At 56.6% G+C, this 17772-nt stretch overlaps 1 protein-coding gene across 3 annotated transcripts in view; it reads left to right on the top strand.

Annotated features, from left to right (window-relative positions):
• Window positions 1–11847, top strand: part of LOC149875581 (ecto-ADP-ribosyltransferase 5-like) — a 41323-nt gene extending 29476 nt beyond the window's left edge. The window contains exons 1-5 of one of the 3 annotated variants that reach the window (XM_090030971.1): window positions 374–566; window positions 1942–2022; window positions 2627–3350; window positions 4169–4201; window positions 6619–6962. In XM_090030971.1, coding sequence (XP_089887097.1) covers window positions 1954–2022; window positions 2627–3350; window positions 4169–4201; window positions 6619–6791 — 999 coding nt within the window. In that variant the 5' untranslated portion in view covers window positions 374–566; window positions 1942–1953 and the 3' untranslated portion in view covers window positions 6792–6962. Of the gene's footprint in view, window positions 1–373; window positions 567–1941; window positions 2023–2626; window positions 3351–4168; window positions 4202–6618; window positions 6963–8720 lie in introns of those variants that run through there. The other 2 variants (XM_090030972.1, XM_090030970.1) reach the window with 2 other exon arrangements.
• Window positions 11848–17772: the final 5925 nt, after the last annotated feature.

Here is a 17772-nt window from a genome sequence, read left to right as displayed (position 1 = left end):
GTCCCCAAGGGGCTCCTGTGCTGTGTCACCCCCCGACCTGGCCGCTAACTGGCTTCACAGCCCTATCTTGGCATGCACCAGCTCTTCAGCATCTCAGCTAAGGCTTTGTCTACCCTTCAAAACCTCTGAGGATGGAGAGTCCATCATGTCTCTGGGGAGCTGGTTTCAGTGCTTTATAACCCTCCTCGTGAAAAAAACTCTTCCGGATAGCTCACCTCAACTTCCCTTGCTGCCACCTGAGGGAAAGTTTAGGTTCACGATCTGCTCTGCCTCCGCAGCCCTGACTCACAGGTCTCCCCGGGGCAGGTCCCAGACAGGCCGGGGAGAAAGCAGGAACAAGACCGAGCAGGGCAGGGCTGCTGATGAAATCACTCTGGCCTCCACCCACCGTGCAAACCCGGTGCTGAACGGTGCTACCGTTCGGTTCCTTCCCTGAGGTCTGCTCGCAGGGGGTCGGTGGGCTGCGATACGGCTCGAAGGGCAGGGCGGCCTTCGCACGAGCGTGGCACAACCCCGGAGCCTCCTAGCAGCTGCTGCCAGGGACGATCGGTGCAGAACAAGCCGAGGTGGGTTCCTCTCCCCTGCTGCTCCGGCGGAGCAGAGGGTGCACACGGTGCTCGCTGGCAAGATCTGTCAGGCGCAGCGAAGGCAAAAAACTCACCGCAGGGCTGGGGACTGTGCAGGGCTGTGCTGCCCAAAGCTCGGGCGTGCCTCGCTTCAGAGCCGCCTGCATCGCCTTTTTGCAGGCCCTTCCCGGAGCTGAGCTGAGCTGGGAAAGGTGCTATTACCTCCCTTGAGACTGGGGTTTGCGCTGCTGGTGGTGTCTGTAGGAGAAAATGGACCATTCGGGGCATTTTCTGCTGCAAAATCGAAGTGCTTAAATGTCAGCCAGTAGATTTGGGGCCTCTGAAATGGGTTACTAAACTGCTATGACCCCTGGCTCGTTGGCAGCTGATGTCCTAGATGAGGGTGCTTGTGCTGGCTGGACATGCTGCGCCAGCACCACCTGAGAGCCCCTCAGGCCCCTGCCTGGACTTCCCGGTCTCTGCATCCCAGCCAGGAGGGGGGAGCCAGGCCGTGGGCTCTGCGCAGCGTGCAGGAGACAGCGCCAGTGTTTGCCTGCAAATGGGTCTTACAGCTGCGACAGTGGCTGAGCCCCTCAGTGCGTGGGGGCTGCTCCGGAGACCAGGACGTGTGAATAGCAGTAGAAGAGCAGGACAGATTTGGACCTTATAGACTAACCAAAGTCAATATACATGTTTATTTTGCAGAAGCTGTCATGCCTCCTGGAAAGGCTTCTGCTTGAGCTCTGACTACAACGGCTAACTACGCCTCTCTGAGGATAACCATTTAGCTCCAGAGGAGAGCTTGTGTGCTTATGGGGGGCAGGCTGTGTGTGCACGTGCATCTATTTGGATAGATATGTACCTGGACACGTTTGCGTGTCTACGTACCTGCATGTATTTGTGTGTGTGGGAAAGGCAGAGTGTATGTGTGTGCATGAGGGTGGATGTGTGTGCAATTATTTTTTAAGAGAATGCAAACTGAAAATGAATCCAACATTTCTGTGACATTTGATTCATTTTCAATTTGTATTCATTTAAAAATAATGAAAAAAAAAAGAATCAGCAAACGTCCTGGAAAATGGAGATTTGCACTCTGCATTATTCCTGCTTTTCACCCTGCTCGGCCTTCTGGCCAAGCCCCCGCTCTCTGTGGACAGAGTCACAGTGGGGGTGGAGATCTTCTCAATCCTAAAGCCCGGGACGGTCACAGTCCGAACTCAGAGCTTCCTCCTTGGCAGAGGCAGCAAAGGCCGTGCAGTAGCACTGTTTGTTTTCCTGGGCCACTAGCTGTTTGCTCTCGGGAGAGGATATCGCACCCATAGAAATTGGACCTGTTCCCACTAACCTGCTTGCTGCATTTCCCTTCCTCCTGCAGGTGCACCACGTGATGGAGATGAAGCCCCTGGCCCTCGCCCTGACTTATCTGTGGGCACAGACCTGGCTGAGCCCCCCCCAGGTAGCTGACTCCATGTTAATGAAGCACAAAAGCCATTCCCAGCCGTGGCGAGCTCCCAGCCCTCCCCAGGATCGGGGCGCCTTGCCTTGTCAATCAGGGACCATCCTGCACTGGCTGGCAGCTCTCTGGGCCAAGGAGATGGAGCCTGGGCTTAGCTGAAACCTTGTCCTGGCTCACTCATGATCTTGCTGCCTGCTCCCCTCACAGGGTCAGGTCTTTTGCTTTTTTCAGGGGCCCAAGCCCCTGGAGGTGCTGCATCCTGGCTCCTCTGGGCTGTACTTTGGCCTACCGGGTTTGTATCCCCTCAGAGTGAAGTGGGCTTACAGCCTGGGGTCCTGCTTGCAGGGCAAGCGCTCTACCCATCGGGATGATATGGACCCCCATCCTGGCACACATGAGCAATGCAGCCACCCACAAATGATGGGGAAGCTTAGGGGCTGCATGGGCAACTCCTACTGCAAATCTAGGGAGGCCTGAGAGCCACATCCAGTTCTTGCACCCTTCCTGGGGATCTGGGACTCGGCCAGGTTTGCACAGGTCCCAGGTGTCACTGGTGCCAGGCGGAGCTGGTCCGATGGGTCTCTGTTCCTTCCCCCACCTCCAGGTGTGGTGCCAGGCTCCCAGGCAGCTGGGGATGGCGCCCGACTCCTTCGATGACCAGTACATCGGGTGCACAGAGAAAATGGAGGCAGTCGTGGCTCCGCGGCTGCTGCAGGAGGAGAGAGCCAGACACCCGCTGCTGGACAGGATGTGGACGAACCTGTCGGCTGTGTGGGCTGAGAAGAAGAAAGGGCTGCGTCTGCCTGCGGGCTTTCGGGACGCGCACGGCATCGCCGTCCTGGTCTACACGGACTCCACCCAGTCACTTTACCGGGACCTGAATCGAGCGGTGCGAGAGGCGGGGGTGTCCCGAGACACCTACCTGCGCACCTTCCCCTTCAAGGCCCTGCACTATTACCTGAGCAGAGCCTTGCAGCTGCTGCGGGAGGACTGCGGGCGCATGTACCGCAACCAGCTCTACCGGGGGGGTGGCTCCCGGCGTGTCGAGGTCCAGGGGAAAGGCCCGGTCCGGTTCGGACAGTTCACCTCCTCGTCCCTGGACGCCTCCATCTCCCAGGGCTACAATAGCACCACTTTGTTCGTGCTGCGCTCCTGCTTCGGGGCCCACATCGAGAAGCTCTCCTTCTTGGGCTTTGAGAAGGAGGTGCTGATCCCCCCCGGCGAGGTGTTCGCCGTGTCCAACGTCGCCTGGCAGGGGGACAGGAGAATCATTGTGCTGCGCAGCACCAACCGCACCTGCAGCCACTTCAACTGTGCCTACTTGGGTGGTGAGTGCCTGGTGGGCTGGGACCCGTGCCCAGGCTGCTTGGGGAGGGGGGAGCTGGGGACACTGGTTCAGGAAAGCATTTCCTTGAGACTCCCCAAGAAGTAGCCTTATTCAGTCTCTCCCTCTTGAGAGGACATCCCTGCAGCCATCCCTAGTGCCGCTTTACACAGAGCAGCCTCTGGCTTTGATAGCTGGCTCTTCTCATTCCCCGGGTTCCCCGGTGTTTGATAGCACCCACACCTCAGAGAGCAACTTCTTGGTCAGCTCTTGGGAAGTGGGGTATTTTCTTCTTTTAGGGACGAGGGGGATCAGAGTGTCTACATCCCCAACAGCACAGCAGATGCTGCTCCAAAACAAGCAGTCTTTAATGGGCCACTCTAATTCCCTCTGTCCTTCCTCAAAGTCAACGTGATGAAACCAAGTCATGGGAAAGCAATCGGGGAACAGCATCCAGGCCCAGACTGCTATCTGCCCCTGGGGAGACAAGGGCATCACGGTGTCCTGCTTATGAAACTCTTTGCAAGAATGAGGCCCAGCAAAGTTTGCTCACCCTGAACCCCCCCAAAGTGCTCCCCATAAAACCTGCAGGCGGAGCCATGCAGACTCTTCCTGAGCATGAATGAGAGAAATCTCCTAGCACCTGACATAGGCAGAGAAAGTTCTCTGGGTAAATCCGAAATCTTTTATCAGACCAACTAAATATAAAAGGTATTGGATTGACCCAAAGAACCTTGTCTGCCTATGTCCTTAGACCTACACGGCTGCAACCTGCACCCCCAGCACCTGGCAGGTGGTTCACATTGGCTGTTTGTTTTGCAGGAGAGAAGAACCACGTCTGCGTGGAGAGCTCTGGTAAGTATGTCCCGCCGGGTCTGTTGCACGAGGCGGTGGGGGAGTGTACATCATCCAGACACATTGGACACATCTACATGTGCACCATTCCTACAAAGTAATTAAGGTTACTGCACAGTAACCGAAATTACTGCACAGTACAGACACATGTCTACATGTGCATGCATGTGTTGTTCAGTAACTATGGTGGCTTATGCTGATTTGGGAATAAATTTGCTAACTTTTGTCCCAAGTCAGTCCACACACAGCACTACTGAGCTGTAATGTTTGCATGTGCAGATGCTGGCCTAAAAATCGCTCACTGTGCAGTAATTTACTGAGCAGTAAACTACTGCACAGTAAATGCACATGTAGACATGCCCATTCAGTAGATTAAATCTGCTCCTGGCCTGACTTCCAGCACTCACAGCTGGGAGAACCCTACCCAGCTGCCTTTGCAAACCCCAAGCTCCTGCCAACTGGTGCAAACAAGTGATTTAATGCTCATGACCAGGAAGCACAGAAATATGCCAGAACATCGGTTATTAGTGGGTAGAGGAAAGCAGCTTCAGCCCCAGCAGATCAGCAGAACCAACTCCAGGCTAGCGTGACAACTGGGAAACACCAGGTCAAAATCTGTCCTAGGTTTCAGGTGAGCTTAATCGCACTAGGCACCCCTCAGCCCTTCTTTGGGAAACCAAGCAATGCCTGCGGCCTGTGATCCAGCCCATCAGAGGACGGGCCAGCGTAAGGCCTTGGACGTGCACTCGTTACCTGGTGACAATGATCCTTAAGCTGAGAGTTCACCTTGACCTGCAGTGGCACGCAAAGTTTCTTTCCCACTGTCCCAGCTTCCCTGTGTGTATAACAGGGACTAATACCACCTCCCCAGAGTGGGGCTCAGGATTCGCAGCCTAGGGCTAGAAGGGACACACGCCAGGGAAACTCAGGCAGGTGCCCATGTACTGAAAACTTTGTTTGTCTGGAGGAAGCTGGTCCCCCAGAAAAGCATCCCACCCTGGGCACAGGACTTCAAGTGAGGGATGAGAGCCTGTGGTTCAGTGCTGCATGCCAGTGGCTAATGGCCTTTACTGGAAGAAACACCAGCCTCCCCGGACCTGGTCCAGATGTGCGTGGTGCTGGGCCTGTCTCTAAATTAATGAGGTGGCTGCATCCCTTGTTTGCTCCCTAGCTTAGTATCAAATTCCCTTTCCCTGAGATGTGGGTGATTGCCACAAGTACAACCCTCCTCTGCCTGGTCGATGGCAGAGACTGGGACCCAAGTGTCCTGTCCTACCCCAGGTGTTTGCTTGAGCCACATTGAAGTGTGTGGGTAGGAGTCTCCCTGTTGCAAGAATAACTCATCACTGGCACTGCCATGGGCGGCTGGTGTCCCCAACGCGGCTATCATCTTAGCAAGAGCTATCCCAGCAGAAACCGCCCTCACCAAAGGCTGAGTCTCCCCAAGGATGCTGCACAGACAGCTGCCCTGTGGTGCAAACAAGCTGCAGGGGAGAAAAAATGGTGGAGGGGAAGCAGGGAGGTGGGGTTGGTGGGCCCGCCGTGCCTTGGCATGGGCAGAGGGACAAAGGAGGGCAAGCAAAGCCACAACTGGGTGAGCTTGGGTGGGCTGCAGGGAGTGCCTGAAATAGAGGTGCTGGAGGGTGGTGCATGGGGTTGGTAGGAAGCCCTTGGTGCATACAGAGCTCGGCTGCACAGAGGCAATGCAGTAGATGACTGCCCAGGCCCCGGAAACCCCGGTTCGGTGCAAAACCAGGCACCGACCCCCCAGGTGGTATGAAAGCTGCCCCTTCCAGCCGCCTCTGAGCTGTGCCTTGTGCAGGACAACCCACAGCCCCCTGTCTCTGGCTCCTGAGCTCTGCCAGCCACCTCACCAGAGCACTTTTTGTGGGTGTCGTTCTGCAGGTCCCTTATGCCCACAACTTCATGGTTTTCCTTTGCAGAGGCTGGTGCAAAGAAAATACACAACTCTTCAGCAACAACTTCCCCTTCCTCTTCCCCAGTTCCTTTTAACCCCTTGTGATGCAGCAGATGCTTTCACGGCTCCCTGCTTCTGAGACGCTGGCAGGGGCGAAAGCAAAACTCGGGGGTCTGGGAGCGATTTGCCTTTCACAGCCATTGCCATAGGGTCCTCGGCCCACCTGAGCTCGGCAGCCCATCCGGTGTGGATGCAGAAGACCAGCTTCTGTAGCTGCCTGTGATTCTCCGGCCCAAGGGTCCAGGTGTTGGCACAGCTGGGTCACCCAGGGGCAGGCTCTGGACCCCTTAACCACTCTATGGCCCCTGCAACCTGGTAGCTATATGTCATTTCCCCCAGCTCGATGTCTGCTGTAGCACAGGCTGGGCTGGAGCTGGGCTGTTGCACCTCTCTGACTCCCACAGTAAGCAAGTCTTTGTTGCCCACTTATTTCATGCAGCCGCCCGTGAAGGTGGGTGGCACAGAAGGGCACCCCACCGCACTCGAGGAACCAGAGCCACCATCCCCGGGGCCTCAAAGGAGTGGAGGACGGTGTTTGGGCATGGCCAGCCAGTGAAGCTCATCCATGGGGACAAAGAGATGATTCTCCCCATGCGCAGACCAGCAACATAACCGTGGGGCCCAGACCCCAGCTGGAGCATGGGGCATGGGCACTGCTTCTCTGACAAAGATGCTTCATGCCCCAGCCAGGCCATGCAGGGCTGCAATGCCCCATGCATCGAAACTGGGCTCAGTTCGCTGCGGCGGGCTGCGGCAGGAATGGGCACTTACGACCAAAGCACGCTGCTGTCACCGGCGGTGGGTTAATAAAGACTTTGGAGGCCCTGCTCCTGCTCTGGCTGTTTCCAGTGCAGGATAGAAGGCAAACTCTGCCTGCATTTTGTGGGGTTCAAGCCGGGGAAGGTGGGAGGGAAGGGGAAGAGCTGGCAGCATTGCCCTGTCTGCCCACTGAGGCTGGTCCTGGGTGTGGGGCAGTGGCTGGCTTTCCGGGGCAGTGTGGTTCGACACTGGCATCCCCACCCGGACTCGGCCTGTTGCCTAGCTCAGGGGCTCCCTGCTCAGCGGAGGTCTCCTGCTGCAGTCGGGTTCCTGTTGGAGCCCTCTGGTAAAGGATCGCAGCAGGGGGGAGGATCTAGACATCCATCCTGTTCCCTCCTGGTGGCCCTGGAGACCCCTGCCACAGCCTGGCCCTGGTTCTGGCCCTGCTTATGCCTGCATGTCCTGGACATGCATTGGTTTTCTAAGCCTCCCTCGGGGACGATGAGTGCTGGCTGCAGCCCAGCTCGGGAGGGGGACTGGGATGTGCCGATGCTCCTGCTGGGACCCAACCCAGAGGGTCCTGGCTAGAGGGGCTTGCCCCTCCGCTCACAGTCGGACCAATGCTGCATTTGGGGCCAGGAAGGAATTTCCTTCCCTGGTCAGACTGCTTTGCCTTCCTCTGTGGTGGGGGCACGGCCTCTGCCTGGGATCTCTGGAGCATCTATTAACAACCTTTGCAGCAGCAGGACATTGGCCGCCGCGGTCCCCCTATTTTTCTGCAGCAGGGTGGGGTGTGATGTCTGCTGCATGTCGGAGGTGAGAGTAGTTATACAGAGAGTTTAAATTAGGGATTTGTCTGGGCTGGTTTGGACAGGGCAGGGGTTGGACTGGACGTGAGCTCCCTTGCAGTATAAGCCATGCTGGTCTGCTTGCACACACGTGCTGGCAGACTGGAGAGTTTTGCAGAACACTGCGCAATTTTAAAAAGGCATCGAGCATCCAGTCACTTGTGGCAAAGATAGCTTGAAGCCCCGTGCAGAGAGAACAGGAAGCAGCATTGTGGGATTGTGGCTGGAGGACTGCTGAAGCGGACAGAAGCAAGGGACTGCCCCACAGGCTTTGTCAGCACTGATAGGCAGAGGGCCTGCATCGCGCGGCATGGGCTGCTCTGCAGACACAAAGGGGGGGTTTATTGCCTTAAAGGCCATGCGTGTGTGTGCACACGTGTGTGGGTGCACTCAGGATTCTGACAGCAAACCGTGCAGTGCAGGCCACTGAGCAGCGTGCACGGACCTTAGGCTGCTGTTGGGACCAGGGCTGGATTGCACACGCTGACTGCCGTGCATATGAGAGCACACCTGCGTGAAACACCCCTGCAGCAAATGGCCCAGGAGAGCCAGACCACTACGGATCCTTGGTTGGGACCTTTCAGCTGGACGGATGTGGCAGCACCTGAACCAGGGGCCCCAGCACACAGGGAAACCAGAGCCCCCTTCCAAAGCCAGCTACAGAGTCAGGCCCAGGGGGTGCGACCTTTAGGGTCACTCAGATCTAGGCACAGTCAGTGGAGAGCCCTGAATGCGCCAAGGAGAGGGTCTGAGATGCCATCCGAGCCCATGAAGTAAGGCAGGGCCCAGCCCGGGGAGCGAATGGTCTGTCATGTTACTGGGCAGCATTGTGCAATGAAGGGGTCCGTGCTGGGAGCTGGGGAGGGCGCCCGCGTGTGTGTGACAGCATGAAGTGACTCTAGAAAGTCATTTGTTTCCTGTCTTTGTATTACAGGAGGCAGCATCAGGGGCCCCAGCAAGCAGAGCCCCGGGCTGTTCGGAGGACTGGTTTTGGCAACCCATGCTGCTGCTCTGATGCTCTTTCTGCACTTCTAGCTTTGGTTTTCTCCAGGGTCTTTCCCCAAATCCTGCTCAGAGTGACTGCCAGACCCAGAACTCTGTCTAGATATATTTTGAATCGTTTCACCATGCTGAATTGCAGGTTTAGCTCTGGATGCATTGGGGAGGGGGGTTTAGAGCTATGGTTTCTCTCAGGAACTTTAAATTCAGGTTGGTGCTGTGCATCTGTGAAGACCACGGGAGCCATCTGGTTTCAATGTGATGGCGTTGCAACCTGGTGGACGTTTCAGCCTCCATATCGTGGGATGAAACCTTAATCTACACAAACGCATGCTGCAAGGAAGGACCCCTGCCTTTGCGCTTTAAGTCTTTTCTAGAAGGGATTTGCAGGTTAACGTTGGCTGGAGGAAGTGATTCAATGTGTGACTTGAAGGGCTGATGTTTAAAGACTGGATTTGGGGCTGCTTTGATCAGGGACACGGCTTGGATAAAGGCACGGGCTTGGCTCTTGGTTCTGTGTTACCTGCTGAGTTCTGGACTGGCCGAGCCCGTGGCACATGCTAGACCAGGAGCTGCTTGACTGTGTGTTGCTGTAGGCAAAGCATCATAGGAAACAAATAGGAAGGAGGAAGAAACCCAGTTCTGCCTCTAGGATCTCAGGCAAGGGGTACGAGGGCATAGGGGCTGTAGGGGTGGCCCCAGACCCAGCTGGCCAGGAGGCTGCCATGTCACAAGAGCCCAGGCATGGGAGGGACACGGGGGTTTCACAGAGGTGGTAAGTGTTGAGCCAGCGGGGCAGGAGCAGTGCCTCGGAAGAGCCTGAAGGAGCAGGACCTGCAGGCAGCAGTGGGACCCTCAGCAGCGCGGGTGCGGCCGGCAGGAGAGGCCTCCCCCCCCGCTGGGCTCCAGGATCCCCCGGGAGAGGCTGCAGCCGGCAGGAGAGGCTCCCCAGCTCCAGGAAGGATCTCAGCAGTGACCCGAGGGGTTCCCAGCTCTGCGGCCAGCTCCTGCAATCAGAGGCCAGGCAGCTCGATGTGCGGCTGGGCTCCGGGAAGGTCAGACCCCCAGCAGGCTGGAGCAGTGCCCCCAGTGGTGGCTCTGTGGCAGTGTTCCTACTTGCCCCATGGGAGCGCTGGGTTCAAGTCCTGGCTGGGGTGACTTGGGTTGAGTGAGCTAGCAAAAAGCACATCTTCTTGCAGTGGAAAGGGGGCCATTGTGTTTTCTCCCCCTCCAGGTACCAAGGTCCTATGTTTCCTCATCATTTGACATATTGCATTTTGTGCCTTTTATATTTCACCACCCCGTATCTTTTGTTAACCTTGTCTTTTGTCAATGACTTTAAGTGTCTAACCTTTGTTGAATCCTGCCCCCTTGGGGCACTGTAGTGTCCACTACACCCTCTGATTTATGCCTGCTATGTTCCCAGTTCTAAGATCTATATGGTTAAGTCCCCATTGGTGGTCTGGCTCTGTTGTATAGGGCAGGAGAGTCCCTACACCTCCCACAGTGCTTGTTCACCTGCTTTGATCCCCTCAATTGGAGAGGGGGCACCTCTTGGAGTACTGCCTGGGTTACATTATGGGGGCTCCTCCGGGACTCCTGCGTGGCGGGTGCTAGAGTATTATTCAAGCACTGGGTACCCTTGTAGAGAGAGAGAGAGCCACCAAGAGACGTGTCCAATGTGGACCAGTCTGCCGTACCTTCCGGGAGAGATGGGACTGTGCAGGGGGGAACGGGGCAAACTGCTGGTAGTGAAGCTACCCCGGAATGGGTGGGGGATTTCCAGCAGATTCTGCGGGAGGCTGCCCATTGCTCCAGCGACCAGGCAGCCTGTAAGAGACTCCGGAGTTTCTCGGGAACCTGCCGGTCCCTGCAGGGGAGGAAGGATTTGATTCTTGGCTCTCCCATATTCAGGAGACCTTACTGACTTGACAAATACCTGATGAGGATAAGTGACGCCGTCTGCTGGAGGTCCTGAGGGAGCCTGCCATTGGGGTTGTGAGGACTGCCAAACTCAGGAACCCTGCTATCACCACCCAGCAATGCGTGCAGGTCCTTCAGGATGCTTTTGGCCATCCCACAGGAGTGGGGGGGGTGTACTATGAATTGCTGGGAACTTTCCAGTGCAAGGGCAAGACTCTTTCAGCATATGTCCTTCACTTACAGCCTGTGCTACAATACCTGGTGACCCAAGGAGCACTTAGTGTCACTGATGCCAATCGGATTTGCTCTGGCAAATTCATATTGGGGCACGGTATAGCTCAGACTTACTCCAGAACCTCAACTTAGCGGGGAGCAGGAGCAGCCCCCCTGACTTCAGTCACCTCCTCCGAGAGATTCGGGAAGAGGAAGAGATATCCAGACTCTGAGAGACTATGTGGGTCCGAGAGGATGTTTCCCCCCGTAGAGGACCTATGGGTCAGGTGCTAATGGTGGCTCCCCTTGAGGACACCTTGTTGGGAGTGGAGGAGGAGCCTGTGGCTCCAGCACTAGCAGCTGCCCTGTCCAGAACTGCCCTCAGGGGTCAGCCCTTGCCCCGTCCTTGTGCCTCAGGAGGACCTCGGCCCCACACCCGCTCTAGGGCCCCTGGGTTCTGCTATAGATGTGGGGAGCCAGGGCACATGGCTCGGGAGTGCACCCAGCCTGAGAACCTTGAATTGGTATTTGCAAGGTTAAAAGGGTGCTGGGCAGCAGGAAATGGGGAAGGGGCAGAGCGATGGAGTCGGCTCCACTCCAGACCCAGACAGACTCCCGCACATTACCCTCAGTAAATTCACTGCCAAAGGGGCTAGTGGGACCCCGTGCAGAGGTCTCCATGATGGTGAATGGTTGCCTGTGTCAGGCCATTCTAGACTGCGGGTCCCTGATCCTATTTGAATCCTTCTATGAGGAACGTCTGAGACACTGGCCTTTGCTTCCCCTTATGGGGTTGGGACTTTGTGGCTTAAGCCAGGAACAGTATCCTTACAGGGTTTATGTGAATGTGAGGCTAAAATTCCCTGCTGAAATAGCCGGGGTGGAGGAAGAAGTGTCAACCATCACTGTAGTGTGCCCTGATCTGGGGTGGACCAACTCCAGCCTTTTCCAGGTTCTTGCTCGCTACTGTAAACAACAGGCTGGCCCAGATTACCAACAGCAGTTAACGATGCATGCCTTGTGCTCAGAGGCGTATGACCGATGGGAGCATAGAGCGATGTGGGGTCACCCTGAGGTTGTAGGGACCCTGCACTTCTCTGGATCAAAGCCCCAGCGAGTCCCTGCACAGGGCCAATAGGTTTTGCCTACTGTATGCAGTTGGATTGAGAGGGATGAAAAGAATAAGCTGCTGGTGGTGGAGACCCCCACCTGGAGAGAGAGAGACCCGGTGCGCTGAGGGTCCCTGATGGTGTGACAGAGACAAAAGGGCTCAACTAAGACCCGGTTACAGTGCTAGTGGGTAACCCAACCTTGAAAGATATTGTGGTCTACCCGGGACAGAAGGTGGCCTTGAAAAAGGAAGCTGAAGTCGTGAGCCCTGAGCAGGAGGGAAACCCCCCTCTAATCGACCTTCGAGGTTCTTTTCTGGGAGCTCTCCAGTGCCTGAAGCCTGTACAGCTCGGCTCAGGGACAAACTCGGGGCTCGAGCCTGTGTTTTCTCCCTGCATGACTGGGATGTGGGGGAGGCTAAGGGGGTGGAGCATCACATTCGTCTGAGCAACCCACAACCCTTTCATGAAAGGTCTCGGCGCATTCCCCTCGCTGAGATGGGAGCAGTAAGACGTCATCTGCAGGAGCTGCTGGACCACCGCATCATCATGGACTCGAAGAGCCCGTATGCCTCTCCTATTGTGATTGTGCAGAAGAAGAACGGCCAACTCCGTGTTGTACTGATTACTGGACTTTGAACGCCTGGACCATCACTGATCAATACATTGTGCTGCGGGTGTGGGAGGCTTTGGACTGTTTAGTAGCGAGCAAATGGTTTTCAGTACTAGACCTCCACAGTGGCTACTACCAGAGACCTCTGCGGGAAGAGGACAAAGAGAAGACTGCTTTTATTTGCCCCTTGGGATTTGATGAGTTTGAATGAATGCCCCAAGGGATATCCGGGGCTCCTGCCACCATCCAGCGACTAATGGAGAAGGTGTTTGGGGATATGCATATGACCCAAGTACTAGTTTATTTAGATGATATTATTGTTTTTGGAAAGCCTCTGGAGGAACACGAAGAATGGCTACTCCGGGTACTTGATTGGCTGGAAACTGCTGGACTTAAGTTGGCCATTGATAAATGTAAGTTCTGCCAGGCCTCTCTGAAGTACATAGGACATATTGTATCACGGGAAGGGGTCAGCACTGATCCATAGAAAGTAAGTGCTGTGACCACCTGACCTCGACCCAAGAACTTTAGGGAATTGAAAATGTTCCTGGGATTTGTGGGTTTCTGTCAGCTATTCGTTAAAGACCATGCTACAATAACCAGACCTTTAAATGTCCTCACTCATGGACATTGCCCTTGCTTTTCCTCCGGCTCCCCACATATCTGAAAAAGGACTTTTTATTGTCCTTGATGCTAGTTGGAGTTCAGTTGCAGCCTTGGCTTTCCTGGTTTGGTCCCTGCAGGACCGGACCAGTGCGGAGTAATCCTCCTTGGAGGTGAATCCCGTCCTCCATCCTTTGTAGGCTTTCCTTTTTAGCCGCAGGAGGTCCGCTAGGTCCCTGGAGAGCCAGGGGGGCTGCTGTGCCTTTCCTCCGTGTTGGAATAGATTTGGCTTGTGCACTGAGGATCGCTTCCTTGAGAAGCAACCACTCTTCTTGAACTCCCATCTCCCTGGGGTCATGGCCCCTAAGGGCCTGACCGACTAGCCTCTTGAGCTTGTCAAAGTCGGCTTTTCTGAAGTCAAGGACTTTTGTGTTGCTGACTGACTTGCCAGCTTTACGGCGGATGGTGAAGGTGATCAGCTCATGGTCGCTGTCACCCAGCTTCCCATCGATCACTAGGTGGCCGATTAGGTCGTCCCCCGTAGCCAGTACCAGGTCGAGCAGCGCTTTGCCTCTCGTTGGCCCACAGACTTCTTGAGTCAGGTAGAGGCCATCCACGCACGAGAGAAAGCTTTGCGCCCGCTCAGATTTAGCTGAGTGATCTTCCCACGAGATGTCCGGGTAATTGAAGTCACCCATGACAACCAAGGTCCTGGAGCGAGCGGCCTCAGTCAGTTCCCGGGCGAACTCCTGGTCAAGCTCGGGACTTTGAGTGGGAGGTCTGTAGTAGACTCCCACCGTTGTGTCCCCTGGGCCGTATTCCCCACGAATTTGTACCCAGAGGGTCTCTAGCTGTCCATGCCAGTCGCCAACATCCGCTTGCAGGGACATGTATCTTTCCTTCACATAGAGAGCTACACCCCCGCCCCTTTTGTCAACACGATCCCTCCTGTACAGGGTATAGCCCTCTATCCCCATGGTCCAGTCATGGGTGGAGTCCCACCAGGTCTCCGTTATCCCAATGATGTCATAATTCTTTGCACTGAGCAGGAGGACGAGCTCGTCCTGCTTGTTGCCCAGGCTCCTGGCATTAGTGTACAGGCAGGCAAGTGTGCCCTTGGGGGCTCTTGCCTTGCCCACAGATTGTGCCAGGGTGGGGCAGGGGTGGGCTCCCTTATGTGCCTTGGTCTGCTGGCTTTGCAAAGGCCGTTCAGCGGGCCAGCAGGGGCAGTAGTCCCCCCCATCCCCCAGCGGGCTTAGTTTAAAGCCCAGTGGAGCAGGTCAGCCGGCCTGGCTGAGAAGAGCCTCCTCCCCAGGGGAGAGAGGTGGAGGCCATCTCTTCCCAGCAGCTCGCTGCCTCTCTCGCCAAAGAGCGGGCTGTGGTCATGGAAGCCAAAGCCTTCCCGATAACACCAGCGCCGCAGTCTTTGGTTCACTGCGTGGATCCTCCTCTCCCTCCTCAGCCCATAGCCCGAGACTGGGAGCAGTGACAAAAACACCACCTGAGCTCCCAGACCCCTAAGCCCCGCTCCCAACTCCCTGTAGTGCCTCATGACCTGGCTGGGGGTGCTCCGAGCTGTGTCATTGGTGCCCACATGAATAAGGAGCATGGGGTAGTAGTCTGTGGGCCGGAGGAGCTGTGGGATGCTCTCCGCAATGTCTCGGATGCAGGCCCCCGGGAAGCAGCAGACTTCCCGGGCTAAGGGGTCGGGGCGGCAGATTGCCCCTCACTGCCCGCAGGATGGGGTCTCCCACAACAAACACCTTACGCTTTGTCTTGGGGAGAGCGGGGCCAGTAGCTGTGGTCGAGCCTGGGCTCCCTGCGGGAGCCGGCAACTGCGTGGGCTCTGCCAGGGCTGCAAGAGGTGCGTACCTGTTGTTAAGCTCCGGCGAGGTGGGGGCCTTGGTGCGGCAGTCCTAGGGCCCTTGACCACCTCGGTCCATGCCCCTGACTGGGCAAAGCGGGAGGTCCCAGAGTCCTCCTTAGTCGCGGAGGGAGACGGAGCTCTCCCCTGGGGCTCCCCGGGGAGAAGGGCCTGGCAGTAGGAGTCAATCTCCTGCTCACAGTCCCTGATGGCACGCAGTCTCTGGACTGTGGCCTGGAGCTCCTCCAGCTGGCACACCAGAGACCCCAGTAGGGAGCAGACCCCGCAAGGGGAGGTGGCCATGCTCCCGGGCCCCAGAGCCTGGAAAAGGGACAGGCAGCCCCCGCAGCCAAGAGCCAGGGGCTCCGTCTGCGTGGAGCCAGGGATCATGGGCTCCGTCTGGGCGGCCGTCTCTGAGGTGCCCAGTGGAGGGGCTGCAGAGCCCGAGGGGACCCTCAGGGTGCAGCACGTGCCCATCCGTGTCATGCCTCTGGTAGGCTGGCTGCGGCTGGGGCTGACTACTCTGGGGGGGTCGCAGGCAGGGTCTCGTGCCCTCCCGCGCCTTCCCCTGGGTGAACGCCACGCGAACTTGAGCACCTGTTTGCACAGCCTGTTCGCGCAGCTCCGGTTGCGCGGCTCCCTGGGGGGCTGGGCCAAGTAGGGGCCTGGGCGGGGGCTTGACCCAGCCTGGCTCCATGCAGTGGCCTCCTCCCAGCAAGCGAGGAGTTAACCCCTTCCCACCATGAACCCACTTACCTCCGGCTGTGCTGGGGGTCACCAGGGGGCTCGGCGGCTGCTGAGGGGGTGTCTGGGGGGCTTCGGGGGGTGGGGGCGCAGCGGGCTTCACCTGCGCGTCTCTCACAGCTCCAGAGTCTAACAGCTTTTTTTTTTTTCCCTGGTTGGCGGGCCCTTTTAAACTGCGTGCATGCGCAGTGGGCCTGCCATCGGGGAACGCTGGTTTCTCAGGCCAGGGGGGCCCTGCCCTGGATTAAGAAGGAATACCCATCCTCATCAATTAACAAAGAAGCAGAGGAAGGGCACTGTGAAGTGCTATGAGTTAGAATACCAGGCAGTCGAGGGGAAAGAGACTTAACAGTGGGAGTCTACTACAGACCTCCCGACCATGGGGAAGAGCTTGACCAGGAGTTCTTAGGTCAGCTCACGGAGGTAGCGAAGTCTAAGGATGTGGTAGTCATGGGGGACCTGAACTGCCCAGACATCTGCTGGGAAGAGCAGTCAGCCAGGTCTGACCGCTTACGTAGGTTCCTAGTCAGAATGCAGGACCTCCATCTAACCCGGGGGGGGGCACAGCCCCACCGGGGAGACACCTTGTTGGACCTGGTGCTGGCCACAGGTGATGACCTGGTGCAGGGGTGCGGGTGCTCGACCACCTGAGAGTGATCACCGCCTGCTGGGATTCATCATCCAGCACAAGGTGGCAAAGGCCTGCAGCAAAGCAGAAGCCCTGGATTTCAGGAGGGCGGACTTCAATGAGATAAGGAGAATAGCCAGGGAAGCACTGAGGTCCCAGAGGGGAGGGGAGCCAGATGTCCAAGGAGAGTGGTCGCTCCTTAAGGAGACGATCCTCCAAGCCCAAAGGAAGGTAATCCCAACGAGGATCAAAGGGAGCAGGAGAGCACACAAGCCCCCATGGCTCACCAAAAGCATCCGGGAATGTCTCCTAGCTAAAAGGGAGGTGTACACCCAATGGAAAGAAGGGGTCATCACCAGGGATGACTATACTGCAGTTGCTTGGGGATGCAGGGGAGCAGTCAGGAAGGCCAAGGCAGAGATGGAATTAGGACTAGCTTCCTGGATTAAGGACAATAAGAAGCCCTTTTTAAAATACATAGAAGGTAAAAAGAAGGTTCCGGGTAATGTGGGGCCCCTGCAGGACACGTTAAGAAATCTGGTCGTCACACCAAATGACAAAGCTAACATGTTTAACAATTTCTTTGCCTCCATTTTCCTGAGCAGGGACTGGAACAGTCACCCCCCAGCTGGGCTCCCCTCAGGCCCCAGGGGAATCACACCTAAGCAAAGGGTTAGTGAGGAACTAGTTAGGGAACTTCTGGAGGGACTGGATGTATTCAAGTCAGCGGGTCCGGACGATTTCCACCCTAGAGTACTAAAGGAATTGGCTGAGGTCATTGCAGGACCCTGGGCACAGCTTTATGAGCACTCATGGTGCTCTGGTGTGGTTCAGAGGACCGGAAGAGGGCCAACGTGGTTCCCACCTTCAAAAAGGAGGACCCGGGAAACTATAGGCCAATTAGTCTTACCTAGATCCTAGGCAAGCTGTTCGAGACAATTATGCTGGTACACATCCACGAGTGGCCAGCAGGGGATTTCATGCTTAGGGGCAACCAACATGGGTTCATCAGTGGCAGGTCCTGTCAGACCAAACTGGTGGCCTTTTACGATCAGATCACCAGATCATTAGACGCAGGGGTAGCAGTGGACATTGTCTTCCTGGACTTCCAGAAGGCTTTTGCCACTGTCCCTCACCCTGTTCTTAGTAAGAAACTGGGGGACTGTGGTGCCAACACCTAAACAATCAATTGGGTCACCAACTGGCTGGAGGGCCGCACTCAGAGAGCGGTGGTGGACGGGTCATGTTCGACCCGGAGGGATGTGGGCAGTGGGGTCCCCCAGGGCTCGG

This window comes from Crocodylus siamensis, chromosome 1, assembly GCF_052110815.1.
Source record: "Crocodylus siamensis isolate JL-2025a chromosome 1, ASM5211081v1, whole genome shotgun sequence".
NCBI lineage: Eukaryota > Metazoa > Chordata > Crocodylia > Crocodylidae > Crocodylus > Crocodylus siamensis.
This window is presented reverse-complemented; position numbering and strand designations above follow the sequence as displayed.